This window comes from Monopterus albus, unplaced genomic scaffold (genome assembly GCF_001952655.1).
Source record: "Monopterus albus unplaced genomic scaffold, M_albus_1.0 scaffold195.1, whole genome shotgun sequence".
Taxonomy (NCBI): domain Eukaryota; kingdom Metazoa; phylum Chordata; class Actinopteri; order Synbranchiformes; family Synbranchidae; genus Monopterus; species Monopterus albus.
Window position 1 is genome coordinate 239,293 of NW_018128075.1, and position 16,420 is coordinate 255,712.

Genomic DNA, 16,420 nt, shown 5'->3' on the forward strand with positions numbered 1-16,420 from the left:
TTTTTCCACTCTCTCTCTCTCTGAACCGTTTTCTCATTTAAGGCGGCGGGTTTAAACAAAGCACTGGGAAAAAAAAAAAGATTTTTAAAAAAAGGAAAACAGAACAATAATGTGATAATGTGCAAACTGTCTCCTCAGTCTCTCCCCTGCCTCCCTGTCCACCCCCAAATCCCTTCACCTTCCTTTCTCTTTCACACTTCTCGCATCTGTTCTCAGTCACTGAACTTGGTTAAGTCTCCACTGATTGTACCGTGTGCTCTGGAACCGAGGGCGGGGCAACACAAACCCCACTTACCATCCACCTCACTTCGTGCTCTGCCCTTTAGCTGTTTGTCTTGTGACCAACAGTTCTTTGATTGATAGACTAAAAAAAATCTCTTTTAAAAAAAGACTTTATATACATTAAAATGTTCATACTAAAAACAAACAAACAAAAAAAAACAACAACAAATAGTGATGTAAACATCTTTCCCCAAAAGCCAGGTTGGGAAACCGAATTTATTATAACACTTTTCTACAAAACGGGTTCAGCTCACTACAGCTGAGACGACACCTCCGAGCCAGCTTTTTGGTTCTTCTCCAGGGTGTTTGATTACTCGAATCTGGGTTTTGCTTAAAAGACGGTTTAATGACAGTCCCTTCAACTTGGGGGTCTGTGTGTGAGGCAAGCTCTATTGTTCTAATTCTGGATGCTCATTGGTTGCCGTGTATTCGTTTGCCTTGTCAGGTGCAAAGCTTCTTTCCTTAAGGGGAGTCACCTGGATGTACTTGTATGATTGTGACACTGATGAAGGCTGGGTGGCCCAGAATGTTTTGTCTTCTGTGAATAAAGAGATTTTTGTCGTCACTGACTTCAGTCCTCCCCAGCGTTCATTACTTAATGCAATAAGGACAATGCACCAATTCCTCCGAGCGCACTGGCAACTCTGTATGCAAAGCCAAACATCAATATAAGACTGTGGCAGTGATTAAGCAGTTCAATATCCTCCACTTGTTTATTTCTGATGCCACACTGGTAATAAGGTGCTTGAGGTTTCCTCTATTTATGAGGGGGGAAAAAAAACAAGCCAAATATTCATAAAAAACATACAATCCTTTCCTGACTGGGTTTCAAAGCATTGCTCTTCAAGATTAGCATGATTTAAAAGTACTACATGTTTGCTAAGAGAGGATTTCGTAACAATAGCGGTCCAATGCATTAATGTAGTTGCTGGTCCTGGCAGATTTGCAACTTTATCATCGGAAGAAGTGGGACATAAAACAGGAAGGATTAAATATTTTAAATGCAGACGTAAGTGACTTGTCACATGAATCAAACATGGAATGCTGACGGCTGCGCCTGTACAGCAGCTGCGTCACTTTCATTTCAAATCTAAGTGTCTAAACGCACAATGTGACCACCAGTTATCACAGGTTTTGCCAAATGCACCAAAGCAGCCAGACAATCTTCAGGCTACACAACAATACAGTACAGTACGCGGGTCTCCAAGTGTCTCCAACACTGTTCTAGACTAAAATCATTTAAGACCTTCATAGGAACAAAATCCGATTCCAATCTGACCGTTTTCCCCAAAATTCAGCAGAGTCAAACTTTCATTTAGTGCCACACTCAATGTGCATTATATGTATTTATGTGCACAACACAAAAGAACACTAATAAATAACAGCCCTGTTAATAAAGTGGGATCCTTTTTTAATGTGCTGCCTTAAAACTAATAAATGGCTGTTGGTACCTTGTCAGTTTCTTAACACCTTACGGTAAAAAAGAGCTAGTTTTACCTGGAGAATCTCTGGACGAATCCTGCAGTAACATAACTGATGGGTTCAATCCAGTATGTGCTGTTATTGACTCAGTGTCATCAATACCATCAGTAATTTATTTCAAGCCCAGCTGAGAGCATAAAGGATGAGCTGCACCGTTATCAACGTCTAATTAGTGGGATTAAATTAAAGTCTGTCTCATACAACAGTGACTGACATCTGACAATCTGGAGACCTCACCGGTCATCAGTGGGTTAGATGCCCACTGTGCTGGTCTCAGGCTCGATTTGTCCAAACCTTAATGCGCACACGGACTTATCCCACTTTGGTGTGAGGTAATAAACCGCCTGTGTGCCCTGGATATATTTAACACAACTCATTGTACTTTGGGCCTGACATCAGCCTAAAAGAATTAGAGATTTATCTGAATCTGTCACAGATTATGCCAGCTGTGGGGAAAAAATTACAGGCTTTACCCTTTTGTGTTGATCTCCAAAACACAAACTAATGGGCACTGATCAAATTAATTGAACACAAACCGAGTACACAAATTTAGAGTTGGCTAGCTTTCGTATAATGCTATTCACACTAATGCTTCCATTAGCCCTTTCATTCTCCGGTGCCAAACAGACAGATGTGTCAGGTGTTATAAGAAAGATTGATTTTTACATATTGATTGTCTGGGATTGATCTGATGATTAAAAGACAGAGACAGAGCTTAAACTGAAACTAAAATCTGGTGTAAGGAGGATCTGAGTATTCATTTGAAACACCACAATGGCTCCGAGAGCCAAAATATGAGTGGCACTGAATCAAAACATTCACCTGGAGCTTCTGCATTCTAAACTGAACAAGAGCAAAAAGCTCTTTAGCTTATGAGTGCATTCAGCTGCACTGTGGATTCTGGAGGTCAATTTTTCTCAAGAGAAACCATTTAGTTGTGTATTCTTGTTTTTTTTTCTCAAAAGCTACCATTCAGTGACCCAAGTATCAAAGGCGAATATGTCTGCAATGCAACTTTCAGGGTTGTTTCTATGCCAACATTTTTCTATCAGTTCCAATTATTAGCAGCTTTCACATAAGGCCAAGAACATAACTGATGAACCAACAAACAGAACTTTCATCGAGTGCACTGCAACTTCTACATCAGATCTGCTGTAGCCTCATTAAACACAAAATACATTTTAGCTGATTGCCCACACATGATGAAGAGCCACCTCTCAGGTCTGCTTCAGTGTAATTCCCAAGTTGCTTCGGCATACTGTAGCTGATGCAGCTGACAGCGCCCAAATGCGTATTAGCGTGAATGTGTGCTCACCGCAGTGATGGGTGAATGAATTCACCAAGCGCGTGTGAAAACATGCCGTCTGGCCTCCCACTCTCCCTCTCTACTGCAGCACGCACACAGGCTCAGTGGTCGTTCAAACAGTCACACCTCCACAGACACACACAGAGCTGTATTCCTTGCCATGTACCAATGCTTGAATTAGCACCTTTGTCCATGCCAGGCGAGCACGCATCCAGGCAGCAGAGCCCGAGGAGACGTGCTGCTAATAGGCATGGCTGTGAATATTCTTAGTGAAAACCATTTAAACACAAGCTGACAACAAAACAACAGTGCTGCTGTATCCACACACACACACACACACACACACACACACAAACACACACAGAAACTCGCTTTTGGATAATTCTTGACTTTCCTTCAGATTTTAAAAAAATTGGTGACAAACAGATAAAAATTGGATTTCAGCTAATATTTTTTCTTCTTTTTTTTAAAAGATTTTTTTAAAATAAAACCGCCCCTCTTTCTAATACGTACAAAAACTTTAGTTCGATTGTACTTGTGCCGCAGAAAATAACACAGTGCATTTATCTCTCGCAAACAATCATCAGTAATAAGTTTCCTCTTTTTCAGCAACCTCGGCAACAGCCGCACACAAAGAAAACATTTAAACACAGAAACATCATTTCTATAGGGGTGAGCAAATCTTAAACTTTCCCCATCTGCCACCACCCTGTCAATCTGGTGGTTCAGTTTCCCAGCATGCCCGTCGGGGGTTAAAGAGCAAGGCTGGTGGGGTCAGGCAGAGGTCAGGAAGGTCATGAACCATGCCATTATACATATTACTATTCATTTCAACTCCTGACCTCATCAACACCATGCTCTTGGAGAAGCTTACATCTGGGTGTCCAGATGAAATAAAGCAAAAAACACACAAACAAACAAATAAAAATGGGCTGTGTATAATCTGACTCAGCCTCCACTGACGCTGCAGTTCGGATGCACCACACATACATTCAATTTCAAGACAACAGTGTTACCGGACTTTGGGGAAGGAAAAATCACTTTCTCCAAACAGGATTATCCCCCCACCCCCACCCCCATTCCCAGGGAACGTCTGTGATTGATTATGGTAAGGAAAAGGGCCTTAGTGACAGTACACACTTTTAAAACATAAAAAACAAAGACTAAAACAATCAGATTTAGAAAGGCTGCAGAGGAATGAAGAGGTGGTGGGGGGGGGAACTGTCACCTCCTCCCTCTGCTTCCTCTCTCTCTCTGTCTTTCTCTCTCCACCAGAAAAGGAAGGAAAAACAACCCCAAATGAGGCATTCTGGGTCGTGGAGAGAGAGAGAGAAATGTGGACAAATGAAGGAAGGAAGGAAAGCAGAACAAACTGACCAAAAGAGGTGCAGAAGAAGAACAGGTCCCCAAACTCATGGCGCTAGGTGAGGAGTGACAACTGTCGTTACGACCACAGTGGCCTCCGTTCTCTACTCAGCACCCCAGAGAAATGCCATCCCTCCCTCCATCAATCTATCTGTCCGTTCACTCACTCAAAACAAAGTGCTGCCGTCTCCTCCTGCCCCCTGGAGGGCGTCTGCTGGCGTTGCTCCACCTCCTGCCTTGCTATTGTTGGCGGCCGCTGCCGCTGCCACGGCCTCCAGGGAGGCGGGGTCAAAACCCTGCTCCGCCCCCAGTGCATCTGCCTCCATCTTCACACTGTCAGCCAGGAAGGCAGAGTAGGCGTCGCTGTCGGCCATCAGCAGTTTAAGTTTGGGGATCCAGCTCTTGCGGACGACGCGGCGGGCGTTGGTACACATGTCGGCTGCAATGGCATTCATCTCACTCTCTTTGAAGCTCGGCGCAAAGTTCTGGCAGTAGACTGGAGAAAGGATTGGAGGAAAAGGGGGGGAATATAGAAGAAGATGAAAAAGAATGGGGAAAGAAAAATCAAAAGGATGACTGGGTGTCTTAAAAGTGTAGAGGGCAACTTTGAACACTGACTGCTCCAAAAGCTCAGAGAGATGTGACTCACAGTATTTATAGTATCAGAGACTGTTTGTGCCTCTGTATGACTCACATTTGACCGCGTGCAGCACTCTGTTGTCCAGGGGTTTACGACTCGGGTCGTTGGTTGAAGAGCGGATGCCGGTTCCACAGCTGTTGGCCAGAGTGCTCCTGAGGAAGGAAAACCCAAAAAACCCAAACACGATACATGAGCAACCGATACAAGGTACACAGAAAATAATCTGATGCCGGACATGGAGACATTTTAAGGCAGCTAAGAGACATTCTTATTGCATAGACTGCTTTTAGGGATGACGTGTATTTGAAGGCCAGAAACTACAATTTAAGTCCTTAATTAAAAATGTCTCCCTCCTCATTTATTTAATGCATCAAGCCTGAGGCAAACAATTAAGGCTTGAGGCATCTAGTCAAAGTTATTAGTCACACTGAATCTAGCAACATGGGGCTTTATCAAATCATTTACTGTATTCTCAGTGCTCTGATAGTGATCTAGTTGATAACCTGCCATCTGTCACATTCTGTTTCCCCCACACTCCCCTGACTACATCTGGCAAAGCAAATGTTTCATAGGTCAAACTTGTCAGACACCGACCTGTCGAAGAATGCGGCCAGCAGGCGTCTGAGCAGCACTTTGTGGCGGGTGCCGGCGCTGACGTGGCAGTTCATGAGCTGAGCACGGGAGATGAAAACAGAGGTGCCGCTCACCAGCTCCAGCTTCTCGGCCGGGTCGCCCTCCTCGTATAGTTTCGGGTGGCAGCGGTTGCCAATCTGGCTGCTGAGCTCCGCGAAAAAATCCTGTCGGGACCGCCCAGCCCTGCCCCCCCGCCCACCTCCACAATCCGGGGCCAAGTCTGGCAGAGCCTCCACACGCTCCCCAACCACTGAGTAGGGAGGACAATGGACTGTTAGCAGTTTTTTGGATACTTGCAGGGCTGGGTATCTTCTCGAATTGTTTCTAAGCAGATGTAAAGCCTTACTTTGAGGAAAATTTTATTTTTTTTCAGGGGAAAGCCGTCAAACATCTTAAGTCAGACAGCAGCCACACAAGAACTTTGCCCAAATGAAATGGTCTGATTTATATCAGGAACTGTCTGATCAAAAAAGACATGTCCATGTCAGATTGATGCTCTGTGCTAAAGACACATTTTGGCCGATACCCATATAGTTATATTTAATAGTTTTAACACTTAATTAATTTTTCCTCTACAAATACTTTTATACCTAGATAAAAGTTAATTAAGCATGTTCTGCTTGGGACTGGCTGCAGTGCACACATAAAAAGCATTTACATGCAACACAATTTGCAGTTTGGTTCAAATTAAATTGTTATGAGTTGATATGTTGAAATGGCTAACATCCATTAATAGAGAAGCAAAATGTTGTAACAGTAAAATGACCTAGCCACTTCATTTGTGGCATGTAACTATCAGGTGAGTGTGATAATTCACTCCAAAACGTGTGTTGAAAGGACAAACACACAGACAATCACACTCCACTTCCTCCTTTGCCTCCATTCAGGTATTAAAGTCCTTTGGTGCATTTCTTGAAGTGTTTTTATTCACACTGTAGTCAGTCAACGTTAGAGAATGGAGGTCAGGTTGGACATCAAGCTCTGATAGTTCAGCTACAGGACAGTGGAGAGCCATGTGCATCCAGAGGAAACTTTTTTTTACTTATCAAATTGAAGCCGGACCAGACGTAAAGGGCCGTCAGACCTTATGACCAAACACCAGGTGAGTCATGTTTTGATACCGTGTTACTTGTAAGAAATATTTATACTTAATTGTTGATGATACTTTATGCTCCCTTCTCCTGTGTTCTCAGTAAGATTCAGAGATTTGAATGTTTAATTTCAAACCACCTCAAGTCATGATGCACAGCTTTCAGTGGTTCATGCACTCCTGAGAAGTTTGGATAAACTTTACAGCCGTCATGCTTGTAAACAGTAACGAAAACTTTAGATTCCCTTGAGATGACCTCTGCTGTCAGAGCTCACCTGCTGCTCCGGCGTTCAGCATGCTGTACATGGTGTACATGTTGCAGATCTGTCTGTACTGCTCTTCAGCGCTCTCATCCGCTATGTCGTCCTCTTCCTCGTCATCGTGGTAACTGATGGGCGAGTCGCTGGTGTACATGCTCAGTGTGCCTGGGCTCATGCCCTCAGGGGTCCCCCCATTGTTGTTGTTATTGTTGTTATGGTTACTGTTGAGTCCAGCTCCTCCCACTGAAGAGGCGCCGCCGCCGCCCACCATCACGGCGTTGGTTGCAGGTCCGCGTCCAGAGGCATCCTGGGTAGTGTTGTTGGAGGAGGAGGAGGAAGAGGAGGAGGAAGAGTAGCGTGCAGCTTTCCTCATCCCACCTCCTCCACTCCCTCTGCACCCCCCTCCTCCATCACGGTTGCCCCCCTCCCACAGCCGCTTGGCCACGGGGGTGCAGACCACAGAGTAGGGGGAGCCCTCCTGCTGAGGAGCAGAGAGAGGAGCACTGGTCAGCTACCACCTCACAAATTGGATTTTTAGCTTCTCAAGCAGCATCAGAAATGAACTCTTGCTAATAAGTCTGGAGCATATTACAGTGGAGGAGTAGCCCACAGCGTCACCTGAAATAAAATAAAGTGCACCTGGTCCCTTCACTGTTCAACTTCTATAAAATACTGCGTATTCAGCTTCAGGACAAACGAGCAGACACTAATTCACACACTGAATTGGTATTTGAGCCAAAACAGACAATCATCAAATAATGAGACTGAACATGCAAGGAGCTGCTCCAGGATCTGTCCAATCTTTACCAGACGGTACTGAGATCCATTACCCTGCTCACTTACTAAAGGCCAGGCACTGGAGGAATAAGTCTTTAGCAAATGGTTCTCCTGGATTTGCTCCCCCTTTGACACAGTAACATTTAAATGTCTCGTTAATGCAGTTTTTCCATCTGCAGGTAAATGAAAATCAAAAGCTCAGTAACGTAATACTACATAACTGAGCTGAACAAGACGGTCACCGGGCTATTTTTAACAAAAATTCAGATTTCACCTCTGAAAAGTAACAAATGTTGAATCTTCTCAATCAACAGTGAATGTTAACATTGTGTTGTTTCCTGAGTCAGTTACTGACAAATCTGTGCATCTGATGCTATTTCCTCATCTAAACCCATGTGACGATAACACCGCTTTCGCAGCACAGCCTCCAACTTCCAAAAGTGACGACTACAGCAAACACAGTATGCAGATTAGCGCCTGACATCACATGGAAACTATTTTTGAGCAGCCAGCTGATGCTTTGCTTTACATTAAGTGACAAGAAACACAAGAAATGACACGTTTCTCTGTTCTCTTTTTGCCTGGACTGTAACTAACCTGACCAGACAGGTACACTTTTAACCCCCCCCCCATCTATTCATTGTTTATGTGGGTGGGTAAGTATATATGAAACAGCACTGAAGTATGCTCTGTATACAGGATGTTGGAATTAGTGTTTAGTTGACCAGCTTTCAGCAGGTGCGTCAATACCTTCATCTTTTTAAAAATCACTTTCTTTGCAATAAAAAACTGAAGAAATGAAAACTGACAGATCCTTCCAGTGTTTGTAAGCCACCATTATGTGACCATAAATGAGTCATTACAGAGTTGATGCTCTTTTAACCCCACAGTTCATTAATATGGATGGTAACATAATGAAAACACAAACTTGTCTCTCAGCTTTAAGGCTCTTTGACAACCACATTGAAAGTTCTTAAAAAGTGTCTGACTGCACAAATTTTATATGATGACCTCTGACCTCTAAAATAATTTATGGCCTTGCCTGAAAGCTTTGAGACCATCAATGCTATATTTCTTTCATTTGTCAAAATACTGATGCACAGCGTTTAGTAAGTCATTTCAGAATGTGTTTGTTGTTGGAGCTACTGGGAAAGAACTTTCCTTGAAAATCTGTCAAAGCTTTTTTAAATCTCAAACTTAATGAAACACCTCATCATGATGCCCCGTTTCAAACAATGTCAGTGCTGAAGATTTATTCATTTTATTTTCAGACTGTCACATAATTCACACATAGAGAAAGACTTTATGCCGTCATGCTGCAGTAAAGCGACCAACCGGATCCTACCTGCTGTGGGGCGGGCTGAGGTGTAGTGGCCGTATGTTCCGTCTTCACCTTAGACACCAGAGGTAGGGGCGTCAGACAAGAGGCGGGCCTTCCCACAGCTGTGGCGACGACCCCGACGCCACCCCCTCCCACAGTTTGAGTGACGGGGCTCTGAGGCTCAGAGGGCGGGGTCTCCTCAGTGTGGAGGCCCTGGGAATCACAGCTTGGAGATGAGACCTGGAGGTTTGGGGATAAACGGAAGGATTCAAGTTTGGATATGTTCACCATTACCTATGAAGACGTACACAGTACAACACGCTTTCATTTCATGTTTGCTCAGGTTTAAAACATCATGATTCATCACCCTAAATAGGTCTGGTTATCAGACCTCAGTACTATCGACTGAAATGTGTCTGAAGCATTGAGCAGAAAAAAAAAACTGCCAAGTACAGAAATGTAGCATCGTTTCACCTTATTCATCACCTAGTTCTTTAAAAAATTGCTAACTGTAGACTGCAGCAGTAAAAATGTGTGGTTATTAGATCTACACAAGTCTTGAAAGTCTTTTTTGCCCAATAACACTGAAAATTCTATTTACTCATTATAGTAAATAATATGTTTAAAATCTGAAAGATGTTCGTTTTATACATTCTGTTGCAGGCAAGTTATAAATGTAAACCCACAGTGAATACACAAAGTGTTCTGCATAGTCAGGCTACATACGTATGTGTGTGTGAAACGGTGTGCACATAGAAAAGGTTTTACAGAAAGTACACACACACACACACACACACACACACACCCACATGCTTGTGGTCATCACTTACAGGGTCTGTACATGAACTTGCATTCACTTCACATTTCTAAGGGGGGCTGTGTTCACCGCAGCAGCACCACAGGGAGCTCTGGATCGGTTTTCTTCAATAATATGCAGATTTATGCAGCAAGGCACCTCAAATCTAATCAGATCACCTGCTACTATAGCAGGAACCTGTAGTGTCAGTAGTTTCAGTTATTGAGTCACAAGAATGTGTCCACAAACACAGACACCCCCATGACAACATAGTGCAATCCATAACGGCACAGCAGGTGCCACAGAGGCGGCACATAAACAGGCTATTTGATCCATATCTGGTTCATTTTACTGTCATGATTATAAACCATTTCAAAGTCTTTTCATGTTTAAATGTCCTACTTACTTATTACCAACAGATCTAAATCTGGATTCATCTTCAATTTTTCCATCATCAGGTTACCTTGAGGAAAAACTCTGTGCCTTTCTCCATGATCTGTTGGATCTGGAGGAAGCCAGCAGTGTACATGAGCAGGAACTGGTCTCCAACGTTCATGCTGAGGCGTCCCGTGTAGCAGAAAGCCAGGATCTGCTGGAAGCTCTGCGGCTGCACAGCCGGGGGTAACTCCACCACCGAGCTCTTTCCCCCGGCGTTGAACAGGTCCCGGAAGTAGGAGCTGCTGGCTGCCAGCACCGCGCGGTGGGCCTGGGAGGTTGGGGGGCAAACAGCAGGAGACGGATCAGTAATCGGTGTTAAAATATGACTGAATTTGCTTAGTCTGAAATCTAAATCTCAAATTAAAACCAGTTGAAAATCTAATTCTACTACAGCCTCTTCTTTCTCTCATTTTAACAAAAGTGATTATATAGAAAGTTATAAATATTATTGACCAACAGGCCCAGTCCCATAAAAGTGAAGTACTAGTAAAAGGTAGCAATAGAGAAATGACGAGAAGTAGTTCCTCTGGAAAATCAATTAGCCACCAATTACAGCAGTGCAGCTGTTCAGTAAGCAGCAACAGAGGACTGTTCACACTGCAGCTCCCAGTTGGACGACAAAAACATCTCTGAATAAAGAACAGAAAAAAATAATAAAATCAAAAATTTGCGAACCTTGAAGGCGTGTCCCTTGACGACCACGGACACATCACAGTAGAGTCCCTGCAGCCGCTGCTCGTTCAGACACTCCAGGACGTTGTTGCCAAAGTTAGGGATCGCCATCTGCAGTGTCTGAGCCATAACGCTCTGCCCAGCACCACAGGGTCTGCAGTTAACAGAAAGGTAGACGTTAGAAGGGGGATAACGGGATCATTCAGAGGTTATAATGAGAGGAATGGGAGAGACAGAAGGAAGAATACAAAGGATGAAGGAATGATGCATAGGTGATTTCAAGGGAAGGTCAGAAGGAGAGCCAGAAATGACTAAATGGTGAGACATTAAAAATGTGGCAGAGAGGCGAGGACAAAATCAGGCAGCCGGACAGGAGGAGGTGAAACAAATAAGAGTGATGAGACAAGGACACAGTTTAAAAAAAAAAAAAAGTGGAGGACGTGAAAAAGTCAGACAAGACAGAAGGGAGTCAAATGTGTCATGATGAATGAATTAAGTATCTGTTAACTTTAGTTCTAGAATAAAAAGGGCCACCAGCAGGAGTTACATAAGCCATGCTTCTCTTTTTAGACCTAGTTTCATTACATCTAATTCACAGTTAATAAACCGTCGGGTGGGTTTTGGCCTACTCCATCTTCCAGTTGCTCCTTCGCAGTCAAAACAAAGTCTCTTATATAACTCATCTATTTCACCATCATCACCACCCAATGAAGAAGCCTGTGATCAAAAGTGGAGGGACTGTCAAACGTAAAACAACCACATGCACGCACACACACACAAAAATGCATCAATCTAACTTTACTTAAATTTTAAAAATCAATATAGAAATCCTCTAATGCCATGTACGATGCAGCTGAAGTACAGACAGATGGGAACACAAAGGTGAATCACAATTCTACTGAACAAATACATATTTTATACAAGAGCATGACCTCCCAGTGGATGGACGGTGGACTAGCTCAGTGGAAACACACAACTTTCAGCCAGGAATGGGTGGTGAGTGGACGATGCCGAGCTCCCACCCCGGTTACAACCCAGAACAATCCATCGATAGAAAACAATATGATGGTCGTAAACCTTGATCCTCCACTGGGGGGGAAGACTTGTAGACAAGACCTACAGTAGTAACCTAAACAGCAGGCTGCTACATCACCTCCAATTCTCATCAATGCTGGTTAGAATAAAAACTGATGCATGTTAAAAGAAACGTTAATCACAACTCAAATGCTGACCTCCAATGATCCAATGTCTCTTTAGGTATGGAATATGAAAAACATGCAGTTTATTTTTTTATTCAGAGTCTGGGCCAAGAGCGAGCCATGGCTTAAGGGAGATTCTTCAAGAGTTGCCAAGAGGTCATTCGCAAAATAAATCCAAACCAACAGCTGTGAAGCCATTTCTCAGTAAAACTGCTTCCCTCCCGTCTACAAATTTAACAGCTCACGGGAAACAAGAATTTTTCATTTATCTTTCAAGCGCTGGTCGACAGTAAAAGCAAGTTCAACAGTCATCAGCTACTGTAAATACAGCATTGTGTTGGGCTGAAGCCCACAAAAGCTCAGTGTTTATATCCAACAAGTTGCTCAAAAACAATCAGTTATTGTTATTTTTCTCCATTATCCGTTGACCAATGAATTTCACTCAATTCAACTTCTTGACATTCAAGCACAGTGACTATTTCAGCCCTGTGCACCACAGAGCTACAATAGAAATTCTATGCCAATTTAAATACACTATTTTTTTTATTCAATCCATTTATCATGCTGGACTACATGACAGTTCAAATACAACTGTATCAGCTGTAATCTCAAGTATTTCACAAATCTGATTTAGTAATTCATTTGCAGCTCTTATGTAATCAACAGAATTATGCATTATAAATCAGACAGAAAAAGGGTGCAGAGACAAACTCTTAAAAATATATCTATGTCTGTACTGCCTCAGCACTTTACTTGGGTGTTCAGCTGCAGCCTGGTCCAGGCTCAAAGCCACAAAATAAATCCCCGAGTTGGGAACGGCACAGACTAAAATCAAATAAAAAGTGTTCTGAATCTTAATGACAAGCTGCGCATCACATTGTTAATTTAACCTCACTGATTGGATGTTGTGACTGTCACTCTTAGGTCTCACTGTGTCCCACCCAGAGTCAGCCATGTTCAGCCCCGTACTACAAGACAGTCTGCAGCAACAACCAGGTCCATCCCGACTCGGTCTGAACGGGATGGCTGCCTCCACAGCTGCAAAATGTAAACTATTCACTCGCAGTGCAACTGGCCTTGCATAACGTATAAAAGCTATTATTCGACAATGAAACCTAGTGAAACTAACCTTGGAAATAGTCCTGACACAGAAATACGTTGATCACCTACACCTTTAAGAAATACTAAGAAGGTGTTAGTTCAAATTCCTCCACCGACCCATCAACAGCTACCACCCAGATGTTCCTGAGCACGACTCTTAAAGGAAAGATTTACACTAAAAACCATCACCAGTCTGTCAGGTCAGATGAAAAACAACACAGGTGCAGCACTTTGCTGTAACACTGGACAAAAACTAAAACTAAAGTGACTAACTAGACTAGTACACACAGAATATGCCCGTTTGGTTTGGTGGTACATTTTGTTGTTCTTGTGAGTAACTTTCTAAATGTACACAGTTTCACTAAGACATTTTTTCAGCTCAGCCACAAAATGTAATACTTTATTTTTAAGTTCTATTAAAATTGCTCTTAAGGCCTTTTTCTATAGCCACCATTTCACATTGTCGTTCAGTGGGGGGGAAAGTCAAAGCAGAACATTGTGCAGCGCAGCAAAACCTTGAACTCTTTGATGATCTGAAATAGATGGCAACAGCTTTAATATTATCTGAGCAAGAAGACATGACACATCATAACAGTGTTTGCTGTTGCCAAACCTTACTTCAACCTCACATTCAGAATAGCACAAAAACACTGCTCAAGTGGCTGTTGAACATCCTTCTCTGAAACGTAGCTAGTTTAGGAACAGCAAGGGAAACGAAACATAGGGCATAATGGGAACCTACCGAAACATGTTGATCCAATTAACACTGGTCACAGGTTCTGCGTTTGTTTCCACTGCAGTGCGCCCGCTTTGAATGTACGTTTTGGGAGCCAAATTTTGCCATCCCTCAGGGGGTAGGACTAAAGTGAAGTTCCAGGAACGTGAGGGAGGAAGGGGTGTGTGCAGAGCAGAGCAGTCACCTTGTGATTGGTTAAATATGGGGCCGCTGTGGCTCAGGACGTAGAGCAGCCATCCCCTGACAGAAGATTGGTGGTTCAATTCCCGTTCTCTCTAGTCCACATGTCAAAGTGTCCTTGAGCAAGACACCGAACCCCAAGTTGCTCCCAATGGCCAGGACTGCACCGCCATCGGTGTGTGTGATAGCTGCCTTGGTTCTGTACCAAAAACAAATTGCTTATACTGCCTTGCAGGCAAAATGGAGAGTCCCTGTCAGGGCCTTCAGTGAGTGGACTGTGGGAAAAGTGGTGAAGACGTCACATTTATGAAAGTTTTTGTTGTGCTTGTTCAACAACTGTATGATAAACTGCTCGTACAGTCTCCCTTTACAGCTGATTGTTGCACTGTGGAGTGATGTCTACTCTCCCAGTGCTCAGCTGACTGCGTGTGAGAGAGACGCATCCCCTTCCTTTGCTAAACAGAGGCCCGACAGAGACAAAATACAGTGGAAAAACAAAGCAGGATGGTCTACATCAAACCTGGGATGCCATGCAGGACGAAGTACTGAGTATACCGCTTGTTAGGTTCCAATAGTAGAAACGCAGCATATGTAAATTACAGCTCGTTACAAAATACACTAACTCTTGGTGTGTAAGACCATAGTAAGACCAAGTAAGACCATATAAAGGTGGAAGGTTCCTGAACACCCCAGCTCCATCAGTGGAGCTGCATCCTGGCCAACAATAAAGGACGCTGGGAGCAGCGTGTCGGAGAATGCTTGCTCCGTCAACTTTCCCAGGTTGAAAAATAAAGGTTGAATAAAATGAGCTAAAGCAGTCCTGAGCTCCTGCCTAATGCCTACATCAGGGCAGCACAGAGAATACAGGGCCATCAGTGTTTCCAATGTAATTATTATTTTTTTTAATTTATAGCAAGTATTTAATTTTGATAGATATAGGCACAGAAAGTATAAAGCATGTCTACTTACAGCCCCTGTGGTACACATTTCATTGAGTGTTTTAATTGCTTTTTTAAACGTTGAACATTCATGACTCACACAGTTAAAATAAAATCATTCTCTGCATCTCGGCAGCAAGCAGATCTGTTGGAATAAGATACAAAAAAAATGCAGAAATGCTATTGTACAATATGTGTATTAATTGTATAAACTGCAGTACTCTGCATAATTAATTAGGCAACTCTATTCTGGACAAAAACAATTAGACTGTTTATTGGGCTGGCAGCACTTTGTACAGTTTGATCTGAATAATGTACCCAACGCATCAAAACACTATTAGCACCGGTGTGTTTTAATTAAACTTTGGTTTTCTCCTACTTATTTCATTAACTCAGTAATGCTCTGGCATATTCAGGCAGCAACTGTCAGTGTACCTTGACAGTCTGTGCCGACATAAAAAACATTTACACACATCAAAGTCATTTTAATTCCAATGAAGTGGCTCAGAGTGATATTTCTCCATGTGCTTTGGGTCTTTTTGCAGAATTTGTTTACATACATTGCTCCTACTTTAATTAATACACCATGATCTCAATGATAATGTGGATTAGTGTCTTATCGAAACATTACAGTACCCAAGTGATAGCGTGGCAGGACTAAGGTTAAAAGTGACTTGTTTTTGACCTCTAGACTGGCTAGGAAAATAAATATGCAAGTACTACATATGCATCATGTACTCCTGCTGCCCAACATCTGCACTTCAGTGGCCAATAGAACTGGCAAGCATCCCAGTGGAGCGTCTCAGCAACCTCAGTAGATACCTGTGGTTGTTTCCAGGTGTAAATATGTGCAGTCATATGAATAATAAGTAGGCAGTTGCTACAACAAAGTGTTTGTATGAAGAAAATCTTCCATCAGTAATCAGAGGCAAAAACAAATGCATGTCTTCCCAAAAGTAGCATCACAGTAAAGTATATGCTTATGTTGACATTCACAATAACACACCAGCACTTGTGAGACAATTTTAAACTCCTCAAAAAGTATTTTGGTAGTCCAACAGCTATTTCCTTCCACAAGAGAACTGCTTGCCTGATTTGATTTCAACACACTGTGGAGCATCAGCAGGTCACCCAAGGATATCCTACCAGCCACCTTTTCCCCCCCCCCCCCCCCCCCCGCCCCACGCGGCAACACAAATCCCAC

The 16,420-nt window shown here is 43.0% G+C and overlaps 1 protein-coding gene across 1 annotated transcript in view; it reads right to left on the minus strand.

The window, feature by feature from the left end:
* The window catches only part of nacc1b (nucleus accumbens associated 1, BEN and BTB (POZ) domain containing b), an 18,584-nt gene continuing 2,164 nt past the window's right edge, over positions 1 to 16,420 (minus strand). Inside the window, exons 2-8 of the mRNA XM_020617856.1 lie at positions 11,066 to 11,216; positions 10,416 to 10,658; positions 9,181 to 9,396; positions 7,074 to 7,539; positions 5,670 to 5,958; positions 5,130 to 5,227; positions 1 to 4,931 (exon numbers count right to left, since the gene is read on the minus strand). Coding sequence (XP_020473512.1) covers positions 4,603 to 4,931; positions 5,130 to 5,227; positions 5,670 to 5,958; positions 7,074 to 7,539; positions 9,181 to 9,396; positions 10,416 to 10,658; positions 11,066 to 11,216 — 1,792 coding nt within the window. The 3' untranslated portion in view covers positions 1 to 4,602. The remainder of the gene's footprint in view (positions 4,932 to 5,129; positions 5,228 to 5,669; positions 5,959 to 7,073; positions 7,540 to 9,180; positions 9,397 to 10,415; positions 10,659 to 11,065; positions 11,217 to 16,420) is intronic.